Source organism: Notothenia coriiceps, unplaced genomic scaffold (genome assembly GCF_000735185.1).
Source record: "Notothenia coriiceps isolate Sejong01 unplaced genomic scaffold, NC01 NC01_scaffold00012187, whole genome shotgun sequence".
Classification (NCBI taxonomy): Eukaryota; Metazoa; Chordata; class Actinopteri; order Perciformes; family Nototheniidae; genus Notothenia; species Notothenia coriiceps.
In genome coordinates, this window is record NW_011344888.1 from 112,266 (window position 1) to 138,615 (window position 26,350).

The following is a 26,350-nucleotide window of genomic DNA, read 5'->3' on the forward strand; positions in this document are numbered from 1 at the left end:
GGAGTTGAAAGAGAGTCAGTAAGGGATACAGGACTATCCTTACGACTTCCAAGGCTTGATGGTGCTGTTTCTTCAGAGGTTTCTGTAAAATGAGGAGTGACTGAGATTATTTCGGGTTCATCTTGAATTGGTATCTGGAAATGTCCAGGTTCTGTGATGGCTACATTTTTTAAGTTAGTATCTTCTCCAAGCTGTGTAGCAGTTGGCATGCTGACTCTTAGGTCATGACTTCCATCTGTAGGGCTGATATTTTCAGGTGAAAGGCCTTCAAACTCGTAAATGTCATCTGCCTGAGGGCTTTCATCACTCAATTCTGACAATTGGGGGTCAAGTGTCTCTGGTCTGAATTTAAGTTTCATCTTCTCCAGATCTGACAGCAGCTGGTCAAGCTTAGGGGACCCAGTCTCTGGTGGTGTTGGAGTGGACTCTGAGGACATCAGGATTTGGTCATCTGGACTTTCTTGAGCTATCTGACATAGTGAGCCTGGGGTTGCTGGGCTGGGTTTTGCTGAGTCAGACTTTTCGCTTTGTTTGGGGGATGTCAGCATTTGATCTTTTTCCTGTAGTGAGTTTCTTGGCTTGGTCAATGTGACATCAGATTGTGATTTACTTAGTTCGTAGTTACCTGGAAGTGCTAATTCTAGTTTTTCAGTGCAAATTGTGTTTGAATCATGTACCAAAGATGGTTTCTCAGTTGGACATTCTTGACTCTTTTCTAAATGAACTTGTTTTTGTTTTGAAGATTCTGAAACGTTTGTCCTCAAAGACGTTGGTGAAACCTGCAAGAAATGATAAAATGGAATGGGAAATAATGAAAATAAATATGATTTGTGATTTATATTGGTGATGAAAGGAATAGTCAAAAAAGTGTGCATTTGTCAATGACAGGCTATATGACAGCAGTGCCTCAATTGAGGAAATTAACTTGTAGCCCACTTAGGTGATTACAATAGTATATAATATATGTTAATACTATTTATCATAAAGACCAAATACAATTTTAAATGCATTACTGATTTGTAAAGACCGATAAAGATGCTGCATAATTATGATATTTTGAAAGTAGCCTTGATAATAGTATGATTGGGGATATTTCACTGAGAACATCACTGTCAACAGAAGATCATTTTACAATAATAAAAGAAGGGCACAAGTGAACTTGAGTCAAAAAAAGCCTTTTGTGGAACATGGCAGGTGGACATGCAACATTTAACACTTATTCAATAGGTGTTCAATAGGCTCACTAGTTTAAAGTATGTGTCAACTCAAAATTAAAACAATGCTACTGTCTCTTGTGCTGCAGGGCTGCCCCACCTTCCAAAAGGTAAATCATTATGTGATAACAGTAATGAAAGGATCCCACTTCGTTTACAGAATTCAACATTTGGCAAAGCTTATTGCAGAATTATAGTATGTGTTGTATTGTCCCCTTTTTTACATTTGAGACGATAGATTGTAGACTCTAGTCTAGCTGATGCAAGAGCACCAGTTAGAATAGAAATGTAAAGCTGTTAAGCGAAGACCAAAATAGCGCTATAAAGCATATTGCAATCTACAAAATAACATATTGCACCTTATGGTGAAAATGGAGACTTGAATCTCCTTCGACTTGATCCAGTCAGGTCAGGCACTTTAAATGAATCCCTTAGTATGTGGGTTAGTATTTTATTTATTATGAGAATGTCCATACCAGGACAAGCATCTCACGTCACTAAGACAGGGTCATTCTCTTAAGTCCATTAGTTGCGCTTCACCAAAATGTTTTGTCTTCTGCTCTGATGCAAACATTCCACAGCAAGACAGTGAAGCTTCTGAGCATTATTAGTAAAAGCTTGGGGCAAGAATTATACATTCAAACTTTAGATATGGCCATATGCATTATGCCATATGCACTGCAACACTGCAATCACTGCTGAACAAAATATTGTGCTGTCTTACCGACACCAAGGAACTTTTGCTCTTGTCCTCGCTCATGGATTTTCTTTTCATGTTATTGGAAAACCAATCTTGGGCTTGTGTCATCTTTGATTGTGATTCAGAGTCAGTCCGTTTATGTTTGTGAACAAATAATCTTCGTTTAATTGGTTCTCTCGTTGCCTTAGTTTGTTCATGGTAAGCCTCCTTTGGCCAGACAGCATGATGACATATATAAAACATTTCGAGAGATGGCATGTGACTCAACTTATTGAAAAACTGGCTACACCTGTGTGATCTGAAATCATCAAATGTAGGTTCTTTGCTGTGGGAGAAGGAATCCTGAAAAAAACCGACTAGTCAGTTTGTGTTTGAGGAGGAACCTATGGGTTTTGTTTCCTCTTTTCCAGTTTGTGGCTTTGGCAAATGAGGATCAAGTACGGTTGAGTGGGACACTGAGGACTCCTGTAAAAGTTTGGAGTCCGGTATAATGCATTCAAATGGACACGATTTGGATAAATCTTTACATTTGTTTTGATTACAAGACTTCTCAGACAATTTATCAACTGAATCTTTAAAGAAACTAACTTTGTTGCAGAGATATTTTTCTTTATAAAATTGATCATCTATGTGTGTGTGTTTTTCTAGGGTAGATTCACAGGATCTTATTTCACGGCAAGAACAATTTCCTTTATAGATAGGATCATACAAATGTGACATTAAGTTGTTAACAAAAGGCTTGCTTTATACACTGTATTCTTTAGTATATATTGTGGATTCTGATGCCATGGATTCATTAGAGACGGGTTGGCGGAGGGTCATTTTTATCTGTGACTCTTGGACTGAAGCAGAGCTTTCAGCAGTTTGTTTAGCTTCAACCAGTAAACTGCGTGAATCTGGTTTGCGCTCGTCAGGGACTTCCTTAAGACAAGAATGAGAACACATTACATCTGAGAGCATTAAAACAGGTGATACTGGCCTATTTTGAGAGTAGTGCAAGTAGTAGTCACAATGTTGGCCAAATGTCATTACACAAGGCAAAGAATGTTGTTTAACTGACTCCAGATAATGTGGGGAGGATGCTCTGAAGTCTGCTAACCAGTCCTGCAGGGTGGAAAAGTCCAAATCCGATGAGATGGAGTCCGGGGACAATCCCCTGCTACTAAATAACACATCAAGTTCATAGTCTGAAAAAACTGATTTTGGATAATCTGGTCTGGTAGTGTCGAATATGGTTTCTAGACACAGATCAGTACCTTCCCAGTCTGAAAATGATGATTGTGGTGTGAATGACCTGTTCCTTGACAATTCCACATGTTCACCCAAATGCTGATAACTGTACTGAGGAACAGGTGAGTCTGGAGAGAGTGGCCTATGTTCACTTTGAGATGCCACTGACTCTGGGGAGGATGCTCTAAAGTCTGCTAACCAGTCCTGCAGGTGTGAAAAGTCAAAATCAGATGACATGGAGTCTGGGGACAATCCCCTGCTACTAAATAACACGTCAATTTCATAGTCTGAAAACACTGACTGGGGAGAATCTGGTCTGGCAGTGTCGAATATGATTTCTGGACACAGATCAGTACCTTCCCAGTCTGAAAATGTTGATTGTGGTGTGAATGACCTGTTCCTTGACAATTCCGAATCGTAAAAGGTATGGGGAAATCTGAGCTGAGGAACTGGTGAGTCAGGAGAAAGTGGTCTTTGTCCACTATGAGACGCCACTGCCGTGGGAGACTGTGATTCCACTTAAGTGACCCAGTCCTCTATTGAGGAGTGAGTCCACTTGTTGTCTGATGACTCTAACTGAGGCCAAATAGGAACAAATTCAAATGGTTTGCAGACCAACAAAGCTTCTGCTTGACTTTCATGCGTTAGGCCTCGCACAACATCTGCATATGTAAGAGCTCTTGTTGTGGACAATGGTGGGGACCCAGATATAGTTATGCTTGATTGTTCAGCACCAACTGGTAAAATAGACGAATCTGGCGAATCTGGTCTATTTTCATCAAATAATTCCTCCAGACAGAATCCGTAATACTCAATATCTGACAGCGTTGAAAAAGGTGATACTGGCCTATTTTGAGAGTAGTGCAAGTAGTAGTCACAATGTTGACTCTCCATTTGGAAAAATGTCATTGCACAAGAGAAGGAATGTTGCCCAACTGACTCCAGATAATCTGGGGAGGATGCTCTAAAGTCTGCTAACCAGTCCTGCAGAAAAGAAAAGTCAAAATCAGAAGAGATGGATTCTGGGGACAATGCCCTGCTACTAAATTGCACATCAAGTTCATAGTCTGAAACTTCTGACTGCGGAGAATCTCGTCTGTTCTCATCAAACCTAATTTTATTTGGAAACTCGAAAATGAATGTTGGTCTCTCCACCAAGTTAAAGACCATTGGAGTGGGTGTTGGTTGTTGTTGGAAAATGTGACAAGACTCTCCAGATTTGTTTTGATATGTGAGATCAGAGTTTTTTGTGAATGAGTTTTGTTTTCCATTGTGCTTTAAGGTGTTTTGTTTAATGTTTGTTAAATGATCATCGGAATGACGTTGTGATTGTATGCATTCAGAGGAATTTGGATTTAACTTAGAAAACCAGTAATCAAGGAAAGATTGACTACTTTTCTGTGATGGTTTTGGTGCTTCGGATGAGGATGGACATAGCTGAAATGACCCTGACTCGTTTTGACTCAAACAGTCTGTATTTGCACTATAAATACTTTTGACATCAGAATGTGAAAGGTATTTTGAGGCTGGAACATCAGTACCAAACATCGGTGCCCTTTCTTCAGCTCTTACCTGCCATGTCAATAAACCTGGTGCATATCTGCTTTTTTTATCGTAACATTTATCAAGAGGTGATGGTGCATTCATAGAATATTGCAAACGATTTGAAGCTACTAATTCTGTTGTCAAAGGGTCACCCTGACACAGTTCAGTTGGGTAGTTGCAGAATGTAGTGTAAGGAACTGACGTCAGTGGTTGCAAGGGTAGATTTCCCCTTGTATATAGTAAATAATAATCACAATATTGACTCATAAGTTGGGCACGAATAGGTTCTGAAAGTAAGAGTTCAACAAATGAGAAACTGCACTGAGAAGTCTGTGAATCTGGCGAGGAAGGTCTTCCGAGAAGGCCCCTTTCATTAACAGGTAACAATGGGCTACCCTGCTCCTCAGACGCCAAATTATCAGGGGTGAAGGGGCTGTATTCTAAAAAAGTGAAAGGAAATGTCACATCATCCTCAGGTGCTTGTTGCACAAGAGAGTTGCTATCAGTTGAGTCAAAAGCCATGTGAGAAGGGCAACTCGTTGTAAGACTGTCAGGAAACTTGGTATCTGGTTCCTTCATTTCAAATGGTTTCATCATGCTGTACTTTGCTGTTGCAATAATGGGTTCAATTAAATCATCAATGAAGGGCATATTTCCCCAATACCCTTCATTGCACACTTTAGGTTTTGTATTATCTTTCTTGCCTGAATTGATGTGTTTGAACCCCTTATCTCTACCTGCAACCAGTGAGATCTTGTCATGATCAAACAGTACATCAGTACACTTCTGAGAGAGCCTGCTTTTTCTAGCTACATCTGTGTCACATTCAGTCATGACCAGAGTTGTTTGGTGGTCCTCTGGTGGTAAGACTAACAGGCTAGGGTCAGGCAATTGACATCTTCTGACAATGGTTTTAGACGTGTCTGTATGCTCTGGTGTATAGCTTGACTTATTGCAAAGCTCACTGAAGTCAGTCTCAGCTTGGTCTGACTCTGATAGGCTCAAACCAAAGTCTCTGACAGATATTGATGATGGTAACTTCAGAAATACAGTTGATTGCCCTTGCTCATCTTCCAGAACACACTGCTTCAATGGTAATGATTGGCTGGTGTCATCTTTGACTTGGCTTTGAATTAGAGGGCCACCTTGGAAAGACCTGGTGAAATAAACACTGCAGCAATCTTGCTGTTCTTTCACTTCAAGGCCATAAACCTGTGTTGCGTGGCTCCCCAGTGCTTCTTCTTTTGAAGTGGAAAGTGTACTCACTTGCTCATTAGAATGATCATTACTTGTAGGTTCTTGTGTAATAAAATCCTCAGAGGTCCACAGGTTAGGGTTCAATTCACTGTAACACAGAAAGAACACTATGTCACAAAATTAGACATAGCATTAATATATCATGTCATAGCCCCATTTTAAACTAAACATTGTTGTTTAATGACATTTTTCTATATTAACCTCCATAAAAAATAAATAAGCATATGTCTTTATGCTTATTCGGCAAGAAAGGTCAAATGATGTGGGACAATTTCATGCTGTCAATGTGTGATGTAGATTCAGGGAATTCTTTTAAATAAATAATTTACTGTGGGATCTCAAGGTCCTCCAACAGGTCACCATGCATGCTCTCTGAGTGCGTGTGTCCAGCAGGCTCTGCCCAGGAAGTAATATCCAGTAGAGAAGCAACAGATAGGTCCTCTTCAGAAACAGCTGGGGGTGGTCTGCGGTCTGACTCCACCCTTCTTACGATTTGGGGGCTGTCTGCATCCTCTTGAACTAAAGATAGGGCTACTGACACTGAAAAAACACACTTGATGAATAAGCTGAACATTGTGCTCACAAGAAATTAAATATAGCCTGGTTTGAGATAGAGCTTTCAAATTGGTGATTTATTTGGGTACCTTCACTGTGATCCAGTGTCTTCTCGATCTCTGCATATGTTCTAGATGTTTGCTCTTGAACTGACTTGTTCATCTGGGTTTCAATGAGATGGACAATGTCCATGCGGTTGATCTTGGTTAGTCTCTTAATAAGACAGTCCTCTGTGGAGATATTGAAACAATCATTAATAGAGTACAAAACTGTAAAACAAACATATAATTAACACAACAAAGTAATGATTTAGAAATTGCAAATGTAAGTTTACATTACATCTACAGTGTTAATATATAGATCTATAGGATACACAAATCATCACATTCAAACTAAGAAATGTTCAGGATTCAAAGTGTTTTTATTTACAAATCCAACTAAAATGTAAATCAAAATCTTTCAGACCATCAAGCAATGTACCTGTGGCATGTTTGCCTTCCCGCTCAACCCAGCGCTGCAGCAAGGCATGGCTCTGCTCTTGGAGGGAATTAGGATTCTCTGTTCGCACTAATTTAATATCATCTTCACTGAATTCCAGTTCTCTTGCCAGTTCTAGAGCGTTAAAAATGGGATGACAATGTAAACCATTAAATCATATTTTATTTGTTTAGCAGCTAGAACATGGATACATACAACATAAAAGATACTAGCAAAATGATTACATTATTTGACAACTTACCAGTCCAGCTGAAACCAAGAAGATCTGCAACGATAGCTAATGTCTCCTCTTTCCTGTCAGCATCATCCTGCCAATCCACTAAAGAAATTGCCGTAAGAGCCAGTCATTACGTTTTATTATCATGGTCAATAGTCCAAGGTGTAGAATACCATTACCCATACATATATAAGTAAAGCTTTTTTACCATTGCAGGTACCAGTCATATATACACAGTATTTGATGCGCATATCTTTATGTAATTAATATGTGAGGATTGTATGGTATAGGCTGTTATACTCTGAAATTAAATGTATGTAATGTTGACATAAATGAACACATAGATGTTGGATTTGTCCCTAAGAAGAGGAGTTCTAACTTGTTTACAGCCTATGATAATTTGGTCACAATTAGCACATTATATTTTTAATCATTAGTACAAGCAAAGACAGTAATGTGCTGGTAAAGTGGTGTTGATGTTAATATTAGTAAAGCTGTATTAGTAGTACATGTCATATACCAATAACATACAAATTGTCAAAGCTACTTCTTCTTTAACAATAAGGCCATTCAATCTTGAGATTGCAGAAACAGATGTAAAAGTAAATAACCATCATGCAAAAAACGCACACACACACACACACACACACACACACACACACACACACACACACACACACACACACACACACACACACACACACACACACACACACACACACACACACACACACACACACACACACACACACACACACACACACACACACACACACAGACAGAAAAATACAAAAAGGAAAGGAAAGAAAAGGAGATGCAAATTGGCACAAGACAAATAAAAAAAAATGAAATCAGCACAAATGACTTTCTTGACATATTCTAAGGAAGATGGGTCTTTTTGCCAAGGACAGGAGATAAGAAAGCAAAAGCTCATGTAGGTCTGGCCATACCTGGCATACATTTTGGAGATGGCTCATCGTTGTTTCTCTGCATCTGAGTTTCAACTGTGTCATCCCAGGCAGGCCTTGATTCAAAAACATCTTCCCTCCCTGAAGATGGTTGCACCACTGGCAACAAATTGCCTTCAGAATCAGAACCGTGTGAGGCTGGGATGTCATAAGTGAAGAGAACAGAGTCTGGACTTGTGTAAGTAGTGCTGCTTAGATCATCAGCATCCAAAGACCTAACAGATGTGTCAGTTGTTGTAGAGAGTTGGACTCCTTTCCTTTGGTGAAAGGAGGAGATTCTCTGAGTTGGAGATTTCTGTTGCATCATAACAGGACATTTGGAAGGGGAAAGGCTGGATTTATCAATTGGTTGACTACTGTCAGAATAACTCCTGTGGGCTTTAATAGAGGATTGATTTGTGTCGCTATCCGCCTCAGATCTAGTCCTACGTTCCAAAGTTGAGCTTGTGTCTAATTTCTTTTTAACGCAATCAACCTCAGAATTCTGTGAGTCTTTCAAGGTTATTTCTGAATGTGGAGGGGAATCATGATGATATGCTGAGGACACCTCTATAACCGAGCACTGATCTTCTTCATCTTCCTCATCTTCCTCCTCATCATACTCATCATCAGGAGAGGATTCTGAGGAACCATGGCTCTGCTTTGAGGTTACTGTTAATGTTATCTCTGATTGAAGGTCTGCAATGGTAGAGTCCAGATAACCAAGACCAAGGCTCTCAAGATTTCCAACGTCACTCTGATTGATGGTAAGTCTCTCCATATAACTGGGGGAACCAAGCTGAACCTCGACGGAACTGCCAAGATTAGCTTCACAAAGTGGCTTCCCGCTCTCTGACTTGTCACTTGAGTGTTTGATGAGAGTTCTGGGTTTGGGAGTAGGAATGGTTTTATTGGCACCCTGACACTCTTGAAGAGTTGTTTCTGCAATATAATCACTATTCTCTAAAGATAAATACTCTGTTTGACCTTCCCCAGTCATCTTTGGTACAACTTCATCCACTGAATGTTCCCCTATATGGAAAAACGCATATGCTTCTCCTTCATCAAAACTTCTTGTCATATCAATAGCTCCCCCTCTGGTCATTTCAAAAAGCTTTCCCTCTTGAAACTGGAATGGATCAGGGGTTCTCTTGTCACTAGGGGTTCGAACAGGTGTTTTATCAGGAGTTTTGCGGTCGTCTGAAGGACTAATATTAATATGTTCCACAGCCTCAAGCTGTGAATTTAGGACTGCATCATTCTTAACCTTAAACCCTGCAATGACAGATTCTTGTTCCTCAGTACACACCATAGCATGAGATTGACTAACATCACTTGAACCTGTAAGTGGTGACTCAACTTCGTTGTCATCATCTGAATGGTGCTCACCTTTCACATGACTGGTAAAAGTTGTTTCAGTTACAGATGGCTGGTCACCTTCTACAACATCTTTATCTTTATATATATCCGGTCCTCCTTCTGATGACCGCAACACAGATAGTTGTGACTGATTTTCCACCTCCTCTTTGATTTGAACACTAATACCTGTTGCCTCACTAAGTGTCTCAGGTGTATTTTGTGAGAAGGTCTTTAAACCTGGGCCAAAGTTTGGATCTGGATGATCTTCTCTGAGATCCCCTGTCTCTAATTTGTCTCTCTTCATATTATATTCCTGATCCATCTCATCAAATGTTTTGATCTTTGCTGCCATTTTGAACATATCCTCTTCTGGGGTGAGATGTTTATTGGTGGCATCATTCTCACTATCGTCTTCTTCGAGAGAGTCTTGCCTTATGCACATGTGAAGATTCTTGCTGTCGCATATGTTGCTGTCAGAAAACATATTGCCAGTTATGGATTCTGAGCAGGAATGAATGTCCTCCTTAATCCCACTTTCATTTTGGATGATCTCGTAGTTGATTTCTGGCTCACCACGTTCACTGTCATCCATGTAGATATTGTTGTCATAATTATAACATGCTTTAAGCTGTGAGGCATAGTCCTCGTACACAGCCGTTTTGGCTGGAATCTCAAATTCTGACTCTTTAGATTGAGTGGGACTTCCCTCAAGAGAGTCTGGACAAGGAGAGTCTCTGCTAGGGCTTGGCTCAATTGAATCCGGGGATCTGTCTGAAGATCTATCCTCCATTACAGGACTTGCCTCTAGCGAGTCTTGATGGTATGCCATTATAATTGGGTCACTATCAACCACAGTGTTTAAGTTCTCCAAATGAAACGGTCGTTGTGATGTGTCAGAACTACTCGGTAGTTGCAAATATGTGTCTTTATAATCATTATTACAGTCATTAATTGCTAAATATGACTTTGTATTGCAGAACGCCTCATCAGTAGAGTCATGGAAATATGATGCTGCACATGGTGAGGTTTTAGCCTCACTTGTTTCAGCTGAAAAGCTCTTGGGTCCTTCATCTTCGTGGGAACATGTCTGCCATCCACTTTTCAAGGTTTTCTTTTCATTAAAGTCCACAAATTCTAAGTGTGTTTCTTGTGGTGACATCCTGTGTTCAGGGGAATTTGAAAGACTTTCCCTGTTAGTTTCCTTAGTTAGTATAATTTGCGTGTGGCTCTCAAGGACTACCTGCTCTTCTGGGGGGCATTGTAAAACCATAGGCTTTTCCTTTAAGTAATGATTTAAGTCCGTACTGAGCAGTGACAACATGCCTGACATATCCCTCTCAGTTGCAGACTTTTCTTGTTGTGACTTCCTCTGAATGCAAACTTCTTCGAATGGTGTCTCATATACAGAGCTTGGGGACAATTCTGTGACTCTAACTACGTTGGTCTGGCTGTCTTCATTTGCTTTTACATCAATATTTTCCTCGGAGTTACTACTCGTCAGTATACGTTGTTTGTAGCTCTCACGGACTAGATCAGCTTTTTCTGGGTGGCATTGTATTGCCACTGGCTTTTCTTTGAGATATTGATCCAAGTCACCACTGAGAAGCGACAACATGCCTGACATATCCCTCTCAGTTGCAGACTTTTCTTGTTGTGACTTCCTCTGAATGCAAACTTCTTCGAATGGTGTCTCATATACAGAGCTTGGAGACAATTCTGTGACTCTAACTACGTAGGTCTGGCTTTCTTCATTTGCTTTTACATCAACATTTTCCTCGGAGTTACTACTCGTCAGTATAACTTGGCTGTAGCTCTCACGGACTAGATCTGCTTTTTCTGGGTGGCATTGTATTGCCACTGGCTTTTCTTTGAAGTCACCACTGAGAAGCGACAACATGCCTGACATATCCCTCTCAGTTGTAGACTTTTCAGGATGTATTTCCATGCAAACTTCTTGGAATGATGTCTCCAATACAGAACCTGGCGTAAGTTCCTTGATTTCAACCACATCAGAATGTTCATATGTTTCTGCACTTATATTATCATCCATGTCAGTACTACTTAACTGATGTGTTTTAGAAGATTTTTGGTTTTTGGTGAGGGTAACTTGTTCAAATGTCTCCTGGATGGCGTCCTTTTCTTGAGGTCTATATTTCACTGGCCTCTCCTTGAGAGACGTGTCCATGTCACTATTGAGTAGTGATAGCATGCCTGACATCTCCTTTACTTTTGTAGATGGCTGATTTGAAGTCTTTCTCTTTATCTGCTTTTCCTCCATTGGTAGTTCTTCATTCAGGGTTACTGTGGTTTCTTTGAAACTTCTTTCCATTTCTTCATCTCTCTCTGTGACCTTATAGTTTTCTGGTACAAAAACTGTTTCTTGTGTTGTGCCATCCACTGTTGCTCCTTTATTTTCATCAGTAAGAGTTTTGATAGTTTCAAATGTGTCCTGCACATTATCCTCTTCTATTGTTAGACGAGCAACAGGCATAGCCTCTAGATATTGATCGATATCATTGTTCATGACTGACAAACTTCCAAACGTCACTTTTTTGGCTTCTTTAAATTCACTGTCTATTTTTTCATCACCCCATGTAATTGGATGTTCTTCTGCTGGTGCGTGATCTGGTTCTTGTGTTGTGCTCCCTGCTGTTCCCCCTACTGCTCCGTTATTTTCGCTATTGACAAATGTAAGAATTACTTTATCTTTTTCCTTTGTTAAAATAATTTCTTCAAATGTTTCTTGAACAATATCCATGTCTGGGGACTGACTTACCACAGGCCTTGCTTTTAGATACTGATCCAAGTCCCTGTTCATTAAAGACGACATCCCTGACATATCTTTTACTGCATTGGGTGCCTGGCTAAATGTGTTCCTCTCAATGTGGACTTCTTGATGAAGTGGCTCCTTGATTTCCACCTCTGTTACCTTAGTGTCAGTTTGTGTAAAAAATGTTTTGCTCCCATAATCAATCTTTGTATCATCTCTGCTTGCTTCATGAAGTATTCTTTCCTGAGAAGGCATGATGTCTGTTTCCTCTCTTTTAGTAGAGTAAGTAAGCATTTCATTGGTCTGTTGATGTGTCACTGCGAGTCCTTGATAGTAGTCACTTTCCTCTGGGCTGGCATGAGGTGTTCTAATATCAACATCAGCGATTAAGGAATCAGCCATATCTTGATGCTCAGGATTCTCAGGACTTGGATTATCATCTTTTATTTGATTTTCAATAGGAGAAGCACGTCCCCCAAAATAGCTTTTTAAACAGGGACTAGAGATGGGGGCTGGATTTGTATTAGAATCAGCCATGGTTTCATCCTCGGATACCTCCCGCTGATTGGTTACATCTTCAGCTGTTGATGTTCTCTTAAAAAGCTGGTACTCGGGGCTTTCTTCCAGCTCAGCTTTTATATCAGCACTGAAATCCTCGGAAGGTCTGCGATCAGGGCTGATATGCATGTCTTCAGATAAACTTCTACTGGTGCTTATGTGTGGTTTTTCCAACTGCATCTTGCCCCAGTCATTCCCTGAAAACTCTGACTCTTCTCTGTTAGGCCTAACCTTTCCATCATCAAACTGAACTGTATCATCAATTTCCACTGTCTTTCCGAAATAAGCAATATCTGAAACGAGTTGTAACTCCTCAGAGTTATCTCTCTTTAAGGTTATTGCTTGCAGTATTGGCTCCTGTGTGGGGCCGTGTTCAGTTGTCTGTAAGTCTTCAGGCCTTTCTGATTCAGATATTGTTGTTGAAATACAAGAAGAAGCAATGGATTTGTGCGCACTTATCCCAGCTTTACTTTTTGAAAGGTCTTGTCCAGTCTGGAATGTTTTCATCAGGTCCTTTACAGATGATGTCGCTGTCCCTGACAACTCTGGTGCCTCTGTCTGTGGACTTATGCTACCATCGTCATATGGAAGTGTTTCAGTAAATGTGACTGTCTTTACAAAATAAGAATTATCTGAAATGGTCTCTAATTCCTTGCGGGCATTTCTGACGCTGTCAGCTGTGTGGGTTTGTGATTTGGGCTCCTGCATAGCACTTTGTTCAGTCGATTGTATTTCTTCAAAATCTTCTGATTCAGGTGTCAATGTTGAAATGCAAGAAGTGTCAGCTTTGTGTTCAGAAAGTCCAGCTTTAGTTTTTGAGGGATCATGCCCAGTCTGGAATGTTTTCAGCAGCTCTTTTACAGACATGGTGTCCTTCTCTGACAACTCAGATGTCTCTTTCTGTGGGCCAACGTCTTCATCACATTTTACTGTTTCAGCAAATGTTACCGTCTTTCCAAAATAGGCCCTATCTGAAATTGTCTGTGATTCTTCAAAGTGATCTCTGCTTAAGCTTACTGGTTGATCCTCTGGTTCTGTTGAGCAAGAGCTGTTGGCATCACTCTGTTGGTGTAAAATTGTGAGATTCTGAGTTAGGGTTTGTGATTTTGTCCCTTCTTTAGCACCGTGTTCAGTTGCTTGAATCTCTTTAGAATCTCCTGATTCAGATATGATTGTTGAAATAGAAGCAGAAGCAACAGGTTTGTGTTCAAAAAGCCCTTCCTTAGTTTTTGAGGGATCTTGCCCAGTCTGGAATGTTTTCATCAGCTCTTTTACAGACATGGTGTCCTTCTCCGACAACTCAGATGTCTCTTTCTGTGGGTCAGTGTCTTCATTGACTGTTTCAGCAAAGGTTACCGTCTTTCTAAAAGTCGAGCTACAATCTGAAATCAACTGAGATTCATCAGAGTTATCTCTGATTAAACTAATTGGTTGATCCTCCAGGCCTGTTTCACACTTCTTGACCTCACTCTGGGGATGGAACACTGAGATGGTCTTAGTTTGGAATTGTGTAGCACTTTGTTCAGTTGTGCATATCCCTACAGAATCTTCTGATTCAGACATTGATGTTAAAATGCAAGAAGACTCAACTTTGTTTTCAAGTGGCCCTACTTTAGTTATTGAGGAATCACTCCCAGTCTGGAAGGTTTTCATCACTTCCTTCACAGACATGGTATCCTCCATTGGTCTTTCTTCTGTCCTCTGTATTTCATCAGAATCTCCTGATTCAGATATCAATGTTGAAATACAAGAAGAGGCCACTGCTTTATGCTCAAAGAGGCCAGCTTTATTTTTTGAAGGGTCCTGTCCAGTCTGAAATGCGCTCATCAGTTCCTTGACAGACATTGTCTCATCTAATCTCTCTGTCTGAGATCTAGGTGATTTAGGGGACTTGGGAAGTTCGGGCATGTCTGCCTTTTTCTTTGTTGTGTCAATAGAAGATTTTCCCAGAGGAATTGGTTCCTGAGAATGTTGTTGCACCTTCTCATCTTCAAATGCGTTCTGTAAAGCTTTAACTCTGTCCTGTATTGATCCTATAGATGTCTCAACCACTAAAGGAGAAGCTGGAGGATCCATAACTGTGGTGGGTACAAGGGCACTTTCCTTAAGAACAACATCGCCATCTAAAGACTCCTCAGAACTCATCCTTTCCATCTCACCCTCGGAGCTGCTGCACCCAGAACGCTCTCTGTCTCTAAGTTTCTTCCTAATAGGTTTCTTGATATCTGGAGGACGCCGTTTGCCGTCACGGTCTTTAATAACCTGTTCAAATCTATCTTGGACAAGATCTTCTTGAGAACTAAATGTCACTACAGGTCTCTGTTCCATGTATTGGTCCATGTCGATGCTGAGGCTTGAGACCAGACCAGTCATGTTTCTGACCTCTGGGGCGGACCTACTTGTCTTCCCCTCAATGCACATCTCCTGTAAGACTGGTTCATCGACAGGGTGATAATTAATTTCAACAGTCGTAGTCTCATAGATTGAACCCCTTTTCTCTTTTTGAGCATTATCTCGTTGAACTTCATGTCTACTATCGTTAAGGCCACCTTTTTGAATCCCTCCAACCTTTTCCTCCCTTTCTTCTGACAAAATAGACAAAGGCTCTTTGTCTTCCAACCCTCTAGCTCCAGCTCTCTCCTCATATATTGAGTGCTCCATTTGCTCTGCAGTCAAATTAGCAGACATTTTGATGTCCGATATTTCCGAGAGAAGGTCTGGGCTTGCAAGGGTTGCAGGGTCAAGAGGTTGGTTAGTTCTCAGGGAGAATGTCTCAGTTGATTCAGACTCATCATCTTCAGTTTAAAAGTTTCACGACCAAAAAGGGTAGAGAACATAAGGGACAAATTAAGTGGGAAAGAGAGACATCAGAAAATTGTGATCAAGACAATGCCATCAAAAATCCATCTTCAGTTCACAGAGTAAGGAGAGTAATGACAGGGCAGAGGAAACGGAAGTCTAAAAAAATAGGTAAAAAAGAAGATGACAAAGGTATCCAGATGACTTTGAAGAAGAGAAGAGCAGCATAAGCAAAGCCAGGAGTAGTAAAAAAAGGCAGGTAGAAAATGGTAGAGAATAATATATACTTAATTTGTTCGACTACATATTTAGGAAGTAACACAAAGAATACAAAAAGAAACACAGGGAAATCCAAAAATACAGCAAATGAAGGACAACAGACAAACAAAACCTCTCAAGATTGTTACTGACATGAAGAGTCATGTCTGCCAAATTAAAGTTTTGAAACATAGACAAATATGATTAACTTATAATACTGATCATAATAGCATTTTAAGAGGAGGTCTGAAGTGAGTATTTAATGTAAAGAAATCTAGTGTCTGTTACTGTATATGTGTGTGTTCTTGTAAGTAATGTAAAGTGATGTATCACATATTTATTGATATTTCCAGGGTATCAAATATCATTAAAGATACCATTTGTAAGTTATAGTTACTTTGTTTTATGAACATATAGTACTATAAGTTCACATACAGACAAGCAGTAGTGATGTTGTATAACAATTATGTAAAAATGTTATTTTGAATTTGATTAAAGTAATACTCAAAAAATGAATGAAAACAACAAGTTGCTAAACGACAGTAGTGAAATTGAATGAAAAAAAGAAATAAATGGCCAAGATCAAAGGGAAATTGTGGTAATAATACAAATAAACCGGCAAAAAAAACACACACACTTTAAAATCGTTACTTGGGTAAATATTTAGTCAAAATAATACTTTTATAATATTACCAGAAAACATAATTAGTTCTATTAAAGCTTCTGACATTAGCATTTTGAAGCAAATTGATTAGATTTGAGCATTAAAAGTATTATTTTGACCTTGTCTTATGATTAATAAAAAAATCAAAGAATAAATGTTAATGGATAGGAAAAGTCAGTGGGGGTTGGAGTGAGGAGAATGCAGAGTACATCAGCCATAGCATTGCCGCCAGTGACATACATTTGACCAATCAGAGTGTTAGTAGAGCAAAATGGGACAGCAGGGTTAATTTAAATGGAAATTAACATCTATCAATCAGTGCATCTCTTAGCACATACAGAAGTTCATATTTCTAAACAAACACTTGACAACCATTATGACCAGTAATGTTGTCTTAAGCATGTGACAAGATTCCAATTAATATTGTGTGTAACTGGAAAAATAAATACACAGTATATTGATTACAAAAATATATACTGGTACCTTCACTATGAAAACCAGCCATTGAAAAATAGACTGTAAAATGTCTCAAATGCATACATCTTAATCTTAAATATTTGTGTAATTAACAACACCACCCAATTCTAAAGGCGTTTAAACACTCTAACACGAACACAAAACGACAGAGTCCAACTTACATTTTTTATCACTTCTTTCACTCTGCAAAAAAGTTAAAATAAAGTCTAGTTAGATGCAACCTTTTCATCATATTATTATTTTTTGTTGTAGTACAGTATCAATTAAACTTTATTTACCTCGTCATCTGCATCTTGGTCGGAATCAGACTCCTAAAGTGAACAGACAATGCAGTTACTGTAACTACAAATAACTTACTATTTGTATTTAAATTCCAACTGTGATGTATTCAAACCAACCTTTGAGTATGTTGGGAGAGTGATGTTAAGGTTGCAGATAGCAGTGTGGTTAAGAGTACGATATGTGCGCGGTTCCTTGGTGAAGGACAAGCGACCACATGGCTCCTGTGCTGTGTCTCTGATCTGTCCATTGATTAAACAAGAATTTAGTCAATAATTATATACAAGCATACATTACATACATTTTCATATACATACTGTATATATGTATTTCTGAATATCTGTGTACATCAGTAGACATTTCAAACATGTTAATCCAGTGTGTAGTCATACTTTGATAAAGAGGGCCAGTCTGTTTTCTTTGAAAGCATAGAAGCTGAACACATGGTGTTGTCCACTCTTGGTAAGAGGCACCAGGTTTCCAAAGCAGTCAGCAAATATGGGTTTTCCCTCTAGCACCTGTGTTTGGATATGAGAACTGTGTCATTGATTAAAATAAACCATTTAGATTAGAATATACCTCTGACATGCAGATTTATTGGGTTATTTCAGCTTTACATCTCTCATTTTTCATCACATCTCACTAAGATTAACAATTTTGCAAACTTTTCCCTTTTTTGCTGTTTTCTACATCATCATACTGCACCTCAACATCTCGGCTACGGGCAACTTCAGTGAAGTTCTCTTGCTGCTCCAGGGTCTTGTCCATCTTGTCGTCTGTCATGCAGAAACAGCGCAGGCGGGCCTCGATAGGGTCCAGTGTCTTAGCAAAAATGACAAACTTTGCCATGTATGGAACACAGATGATCTCTCTGTACAGCTGTGAGCCAAAGCTAACAGACTCCTGGATCTGTCTGCAGTCTATTAGCCAGAACCTAGGAATATGAGGTTGACATTTAATCAATTCACTTACAAAAAACAAAAAGGGCACATCAGATCAAAGTTTTTCCTACAGTGACAAACCTGTGGAGTACATTATTTTTCTGAGAAAATCAACAATAAAAACTCAATGTCCTTCCAAGACTTGAAATACACATACAACTTGCCTGGCTCTTCCTAGAGCAACAAGGGACTACCTACTCTAATTTTCTTTTTCTGTATTTACATTTGAATAATTTGTATCTGTATGTTTATATCATCTCGTGAAGATGACTAGAACATTTAATATAAAGTTGGTTACAAAAAACCTCAGATCAAAAGGACACTTGGTTTCCAAATGTAAAAACTTAGGAAGAATTTACCTCGCTGACACATTTGTGGTGAAGGACACACATTGGTTAACAAAGGTGAGAGGCGTGGAGCCAGTGATGTCTTCCCATTGAGCAGGAGTGGTCCCACCTGAAACACAAACACATATTTATTGGCTAACATGTCAACGCTGTTAAGAAATTTGATTTACAGAAGGTTTGTAGAAAAGACAAAATTATGAAAAAATGTCTTGGTCCAAGCACACATTCAGGATCTTGTGTGCCATTGCATTAGAAGACATTACATCACAGAGGGGACATTTTGAGTATATATTTTGACGACCCCACGTGGTAGCTCAAAATGTGCAGTGATGTGTTATTGTTTGCTGATGGATTATTCAGTGATTATTCCCCACACATACCTGTAATGCTGCAAAGCAAACGTAAAGTAGGGACCTCCCCACTGTATACTCCGCTTTGGCCATCACTATTGGAGCTCTTGGGAATAGGGATTGTCATTGTGATTGGTTTGTGGAACTTTCTCCTTCGTGGCTCCAATGTGACAATTGAGCTGAATGTGGCTTTGTTACCAAGAATCTTTCGCACCACTTCAACATCAATGGGTTGAGCCTAGGAGAAGGTACAACATTTATAAAAGTAAATATATTGGATTCCTTAGATTTAAATATCTGTCTCTGGTCAATAAATGCACTTTACGTACCTGTAGTCCAACTCTGATCTTTTTGGTGAGGGCTCCTTCAGGGAAGACCGCCTGGACTTGTGGCACAAGAGTGCTACTGATGACCCCGCCCTCTGGTCCAATCAAATGACTGTCCTGCTTTATCCGTGACACCACCGCAAAATACTGTGGGAAGTCGCGGGTGATGATGCGGCAGATTCTTCTCTTCTCAAGCTCCTCAGGGGAATCAAGTTCTGTGAAGATTATAAATATTAAGTATACATAACCTATGAACAGTCAATTAAAGTATGTGAGGTATGGGGAATAACATCTCAAGTGTACGTTTATTTCAGTTTATTTTTCATTTACTACTTCCTCTACTTTTTGTTTTCCATTATTATCCCAGCAATTTAATCAAAATGGCGACTCTGTCCTACTTCACTACGCTCCTGTGGTCTGTGTTATGGCTTAATGTGATCATGGTGTGGCCTAAAATTCTGTGTTTTGAGGATTTAATGTATTGCTTGTATATCAACCCCTATTAACAACCCTTGGTTTACATTACAGTCTAGTTCAGATCCCTTACTTTCATCCATGCCATTAAGTATTTGGTTCAGTTCCTCTTCAGTGAAGTCACAGTGATGTTCCCTCCAACTCTCCCCTGTCTCACTCCTTAGGATCACTAGCTCTCTCTCTGTTCCCCGCAGAGCTGCGAAATGGGGGATCTCCACGATCACAGGCCTAAAGGGTGAAGGGAAAGTCAAACACAATGGGACTTTAATATACCTTTGTGGCAACAGTTTATCAAAGCTGGCTTTTTCAGAGATAATATTATGTTAAGGTCGATTTATGCAACAAAAGTAACAAAGACAGAAAAATAAAATAAGATATAAAGTTGGGCTTAAAAACATCAGGTGCATTTCATGCCTGGTAAAACAAACATTATCAGAAATAAAAAGTCATTAAAAAAACATGTCAACACAACGAGAAGGAAAAGGAGAATAATCCAGCTAGAAACAAGCCTGGAGATTGGTTCCATACACCGAAGAAGGATTTGTAATAACGCAACAGCAAACACAAAAAAATGGGATTTAAAATGATCATATCATGGAAAACTCAAAAAGGTGGACACGGTGAAAAAAGATGGGTAAGTATGTGACCATTTCCAGGATGGTAGGGTGTCCCCCAACCATTATCCTACCCGAGGAACTTGGTTCCTGGAGGACCCAGCTGCAGGATGCGACTGACCAAGCTCTCACCCTCATTTAGAGGGGGCGGAGCTGTGGGAAGGTGGAGCTTACTGATCCATAGGCAGCACAGAGGGGGAATGAAGAAGAAAATATGAACACACCGCACAAGAGTGTAAACACACTCACACAAGCGAATAGACTCAAACAAACTCTAACACACAACAAGTTAACACTCACATTCAAACAAACATACATTAAAACACACACTTACCCCAAGAACTGGGCTCCAGTGGGCCCCACTTCAATGATTCGACCAGCCAGCCCCTCACCCTCCACCATTGGGGGCATAGAGGCCAGACGGTGTCTCTTCACCAGCCTGCATGTCACTCGCGTGGGAGCAGAACACTTTCTTGGTGGCACAATGATTCGAAGGCCATTGTGACGGCAACCACGCATGGCCCCACCCCTGGCATCGACCATGAAGCTGACAAGGAAGCTATAGAAAAGGGTCCAGTTAGAAATATATTTTTTAAGATTGGTTGTTTATCAATGCAATACTTCTGGCACAGATCCTCATCTGTTGACTACCAGTCTCCATGCAGTCAAAGCAACTGACATTCCACTAAGAAGAAACCATTTTCAATGCACCATTCAGTACTTACATTTCAACAAGCACACTGTAGCAGTTCATATTTCATTTTGCTTGTTCTCTTTGCAGTTTTATTCCATTCTAAAAGGAATTTGCAAGCCAGGCGAAAAAAGAGGGCATTGAATAAGATTCTTTTTGGATCTTATTTGTCAAGGTGCAAATAATAGACATCTTCAGGCAAGCAAGAGTTTACAGTATTACTCAAGTTTTCGGTATTGAACATGTCAACACACATGAAAGTTTATAGTCAAACTGCAAGACCGGTATATTTCTTCTGTTTGAGTAGCATTGAGTAGGAAGAAATGGGCTTGGAGTTTTGGGCCACAGGCAGGGTAGGGCGTCGGAATACATTACTGACTTAAAACCTTTCATTGGATTTGTTGACAATAAGAATACAGTAATATCAGCCTTATTATTTATATTACTAATATGTATTCATATCAAATGATATTCAGCTGTCATAAACACCCCACTTTGCAATATCATTCTCAACATAAAACTCTGCTATATTAGGAAGACAAATACATAGCATATTAGGAAAATTGATTTTTGCAGATGATCAATGATTATAGAACTCCAATCTGCATCAAGGCTAATACACTTGGTTGGAACATCACCTAGATTACCTAATTGCCTTGTGGGATTAAAACAATATTTTTGATTGATTGATTGAAAAATAAAAGCTGAATCCTGCAAATGCAAAGTCATGCATTGTAAAATCATGCACACACAAATAGGATGGGAATTAGACTATCCTTAAAAGGAGAATGAAAAAAAGGAGGGCCAGGGAGGAGTAGCCAAATTAAAGAATAAAAAGTATCACCTGCTGTTGTCATGGTCTAGGCACGGAGAAGAACGGCTATAGGCAGAATACAACAACAAACATACAATCACAAACACCGCCAAGACAAGAAAGTGCACAAAGAGGGAACAAAAAAATACACAAAAAGAGAAAAAGAGAATAAAGAATAGGAAACGTGTGGAAAATCCTGACAAGAGACGGACAGAGCAGCAAAGACAAAATAATCAAAATAGAGTAGAAAACACAGATGTGAAGGACTGCAAATAATGTAAGGAACAATTAAATGGATTCAGAGGTGATTCATACACTCCTGATAGTGAACGAAAGCATGTATGTGAAATAAATGAACATATTTGGTTTCACTGGTACACCAGGAAAGAGTTTGAATGTTGGTGTGTGTGTGTCCATACCCAGAGTGTAGCAGACTGGAGGACAGCACCACATTATCAAGGTGCTCAGCACCCCAGCTCAGACGGAACGAGTCCTTATCCTGCTCTCTGGACAGGGCTGACACCTGCAGACAGACAAGTAGGCCATTTGGAGTCACTTAAAACAAAGTATTTAAAAAAACTAAGGATACCTTCAGGAATGCTATCTTAGAAATATGAACCAACACAATGTCATCATACGCTTTATGTATGCTTGTCCTTACCTGGTGGCTTGTCAGCATGTCTTCGATGAGAACTCCCTCTCTCTGATGGAAACTCTGGTGAATGGGAGTAAGCTGCGGCCTGTTGGAAAAGCAGGTTGGATTTTTTGATTATTCTTTTTTCTCTGTTTATATATTTACATGCACATCATGGCAGGCTGGTCAAAAGCAGTGGATGACAGCAGGAGTGATGTGTCATCCCCTGCATCTATTACGTTTTGAGTAGCGGTTTTAGGTGTGAGTGTGTCAGCTAAAAGCAATGCAATGTATGTGTTGTTAGGTACCTGTCCAGGTTGTGGCTCATGTAGCTGAAGCTGTCCAGGTAGTGTCCGGGCAGAGAGTCATCACCCAGCTCTCTGAGATCCTCCGGTCTCAGATACTCTCCTCCATCACCTGTCATAGTGTCCTCACCTGGTAAAATATTTGCAATTTGAATTAAAGATTACATTTGATAATCACTTGGACACAAGCACTTTGAAATAGTAATCCATGCCTTCATTACATCTCGGCTGGATTACTGTAATGCACTGTATTTTGGAGTCAGCCAGTCCTCCCTCGCACGTCTCCAGTTAGTCCAAAATGCTGCCGCACGCCTTCTAACTGGAACACGTAAGAGGGAGCACATTACTCCCATTTTAGCCTCCCTCCACTGGCTGCCTGTGCATTTTAGAGTCCATTTTAAGATTCTTTTATTTGTTTTTAAATCCAGCCAGTGGAGGGAGGCTAAAATGGGAGTAATGTGCTCCCTCTTACGTGNTAGTACTTAAGCAATAGCTCACGACAGGCCGTGGTATCTGCTCATTATATCACAGCTAAGGGGCGTGGTTCGGCCCGACGCGAAGCGGAGGGTCGACAACCCCCTTAGCTGTGATATAATGAGCATATATCACGGCCTGAAGTGAGCTATTGCTTTTATAAAACGGTTACCAAGTGTGGCAATATGAAAGAAAAATACACACTCTAATTTAAATAGTTTTTATTAGTAAATAATGATGTTCAAAATAAAATAGTCCCTCCGTTGCCTTCCTCACAAAACATAGTGCAAGGTGGTTGCTCTGCAACAACACTAATAGCTAGCGAACATATTAGACAGAGAGCGTTGATCCATTATTTGGCTGTTTATTTACATTAATGTGTATGTTGCTGTTTATTGTGCATCCACTGAAAAACTGTCCAGCATCAGTAGCATGGCTTACGTGGTCACTTGTATAGGTTGAGGTTGTTCGAGGCTGTTGCTTGGCGTGGCGAGAATATTGCTCCACTTTCTCCGGTCCCCGAGATTGGGCTTCCAGTAGCTCTGGAGAGAGCTTTCGCACCTGTGGCCACTAACGGTCATAATTTCTCTGCTTTGTTTCAAGACCCGCATCAGAACGCTTTTGAATGGTGGTACTTTTCCAGTTGGTCTACCTGCTCTTCACGTAGCTCTGCATGTCGTAGTTTAGGTGCTTTTTTTTCTGGAGATAGGCACTGCTCAATCCACTCATCCATACTATAGTAAGACCCCCCCGGAGGTCGAAGTTAATCTTAAATGTTTCCATTTTATGCTTTGTAAGTTTGTTTCGTAACGGAAGAAATTTAAATATATTTATAAAACTGACAAGTCAAATCAAGCAATCTGATTGGTCGATAGCGTTTTTGCGGACCTCTTTGATTACAGATTTGAAAACATCGTTGCTTGCTTTAAAAGTAGCACAATTCATTATGTTAAACATTCAAAAGTATCTAGATATCCCTGCCCTAATGCCAAAGGAACTGCAAACTGAATATGTTTTGCCGTTTGATGTCTATGTCTGGACCGCTGCGTCAAAAAGGAGGGCTTCTGCCCCGTTACTTCTCCGCTGCTTTCTTGTTCCAGTATGAAATCAGCCCAAGGGTATACTGTTTTTCTCAGACGCGGAGGGATACTGATTTGTTGTGAAAAGTAACTTACAATTCTACCCGTGGTATACGCTCAGTATATCACGGCTAAGAACCAATCAGATTGCTTGATTTGACTTGTCCGTTTTATAAATATAAATGACCCTTTGTTGCAATACAAAGCTTCTCCACAAACAAGTAAAACAAAGCAGATCAATTTGGATACAACATGTTTTTTTCTCTGTATTACATCTCATATCTCTCAATTTGTTCTTTAGCTTGGATATACCCCTCTGATAGTTGCTTGTCACTATGGAAATGCCAAGATGGTGAACTTCCTGTTACAGCAAGGGGCCAGTGTCAACGCCAAAACCAAGGTACAATATCAAACTTGAAACAAATTAGGAAAAAATAAGCACAAAGCAAAAGTCTTCTTATTTAGTATTTACAGTGCTTCTTCTTTTTATAGAATGGATATACACCCCTTCACCAGGCAGCACAACAAGGGAATACACACATTATCAACATGTTGCTACAACATGGCGCCAAGCCCAATGCTACCACAGCGGTAAGAAAAAAAAGATTTAATCTCTTTCCATCAATAAGATAACATTTGTCTAAATAAAAAAAAGGTAATCACTTATCTATTTCAGATTAACACTATCTGTTTCTTTCTGTTAGAATGGAAACACTGCTCTGACGATTGCCAGACGTCTGGGCTACATCTCTGTAGTGGACACACTTAAAGTCGTCACTGAGGAGGTCATCACTACCACAACGGTAAGATCGAACTCTCTTTTTGCGACTACAGCTCTGGAGCCAGTACATTTTTCATAAATATTAAGGAAAACTCAGCTAACCTTCTTCTGTTTTTTTTTGCCTTGTTGTTCCGACTGTGAATTGGGATCGTTCAGACGGTCACAGAGAAACACAAGCTCAATGTTCCTGAGACCATGACAGAAATCCTTGATGTGTCTGATGAAGAAGGTGAGTTACTTAAACAGAGAAAGAATACAAATTAAAAAGTTCAAGCTCTCTTTCCCTTTGTTCAGTAGTTATAACGAGCTTTACATTGTATCTGAGATGTCTGTGTATCTGGAAGCTATTACTAAATGTTTGCCCTGCTCCTCCAGCTTGGTGTGGACTTTATCTGTTTTTTTTTATTTTTGTATCTAATTTGTGTTATCCTATTGGTAGACATACATTTACTATTTAATTAAATTAATATATTTTGCGGAATTTGTTTCCAAATCCATTTTCCTCCTGTACATGGTATATACACTTTATGGGTTATGAGTTATGTCGCAGTTTATTTAACTGATTTTACATGAGAAGAACTTTCTTGATCCAACACCTTTTTGTTTACTAGGTGTATTCATAACTTTGTAGATTGGGTTTAAGGTTTTGATGCAATGGTGAAAACTAACTGCATGAAATGTGAGGGGCTGGATACGATCACAACAGTGATGCTGGCTATGTAGAATTGACCAATGCACTGGTTTAGTAATGATATACAATAATATTATCACAAAGCTGTCAAGTCTTCAAAACCAGTGACAAAAGCAATTTGCCAGCACTGCTCAGGTGCAAATAGTGTTGGTGTATTTGGTGTTCTAAAAAGGGATACATGTAAATATAAGCAAGGATAAATGATCTCATTTAAAAAAAATGAACCTAGTATGTTGCAACGTGATTATCAACTCAACTCAACTCAACTTTATTTATAAAGCCCTTTTCAAAACAGCCGGAGCTGAAACAAAGTGCTGTACACGCCATAAAAAACAAAAACAAAACAACAATAACAATAAATAACAATATAAAAACAACAAAACCAATGAAGCATATAAAAACAAACAGAAACAGAGTCTCATGCTGGGTTAAAAGCCAAGGAATAAAAATGGGTTTTTAGGCGAGTTTTAAAAATGGACAGTGAAGGGGCTTGTCTAATGGT

At 39.6% G+C, this 26,350-nt stretch overlaps 2 protein-coding genes across 4 annotated transcripts in view; one reads left to right on the forward strand and one right to left on the reverse strand.

The window, feature by feature from the left end:
* The window catches only part of LOC104947246 (ankyrin-2-like), a 28,776-nt gene extending 5,827 nt beyond the window's left edge, over window positions 1–22,949 (reverse strand). For 2 of the 3 annotated variants that reach the window (XM_010773224.1, XM_010773226.1), the window contains exons 1-20: window positions 22,827–22,949; window positions 22,546–22,624; window positions 22,304–22,407; window positions 21,915–21,950; window positions 20,714–20,938; window positions 20,454–20,552; window positions 19,839–19,993; window positions 19,295–19,506; window positions 18,996–19,203; window positions 18,628–18,724; window positions 18,033–18,261; window positions 17,720–17,845; window positions 17,447–17,569; window positions 17,327–17,359; window positions 17,210–17,231; window positions 7,241–7,318; window positions 6,982–7,113; window positions 6,591–6,731; window positions 6,276–6,486; window positions 5,956–6,034 (exon numbers count right to left, since the gene is read on the reverse strand). In XM_010773224.1, the coding sequence (XP_010771526.1) occupies window positions 5,956–6,034; window positions 6,276–6,486; window positions 6,591–6,731; window positions 6,982–7,113; window positions 7,241–7,318; window positions 17,210–17,231; window positions 17,327–17,359; window positions 17,447–17,569; window positions 17,720–17,845; window positions 18,033–18,261; window positions 18,628–18,724; window positions 18,996–19,203; window positions 19,295–19,506; window positions 19,839–19,993; window positions 20,454–20,552; window positions 20,714–20,938; window positions 21,915–21,950; window positions 22,304–22,407; window positions 22,546–22,624; window positions 22,827–22,942 (2,505 nt within the window). In that variant the 5' untranslated portion in view covers window positions 22,943–22,949. The remainder of the gene's footprint in view (window positions 1–5,955; window positions 6,035–6,275; window positions 6,487–6,590; window positions 6,732–6,981; window positions 7,114–7,240; window positions 7,319–17,209; window positions 17,232–17,326; window positions 17,360–17,446; window positions 17,570–17,719; window positions 17,846–18,032; window positions 18,262–18,627; window positions 18,725–18,995; window positions 19,204–19,294; window positions 19,507–19,838; window positions 19,994–20,453; window positions 20,553–20,713; window positions 20,939–21,914; window positions 21,951–22,303; window positions 22,408–22,545; window positions 22,625–22,826) is intronic. The other variant, XM_010773225.1, reaches the window with a different exon arrangement.
* Window positions 22,950–24,679: 1,730 nt separating this feature from the next.
* LOC104947249 (ankyrin-2-like) lies at window positions 24,680–25,386 on the forward strand (the record flags this gene model as incomplete). Its single annotated transcript, XM_010773229.1, has 4 exons — window positions 24,680–24,776; window positions 24,869–24,967; window positions 25,081–25,179; window positions 25,314–25,386. Coding segments are annotated over exons 1-4 (322 nt in total), but the record flags the coding sequence as incomplete, so codon positions are not given.
* Between the last annotated feature and the right edge of the window lie 964 nt (window positions 25,387–26,350).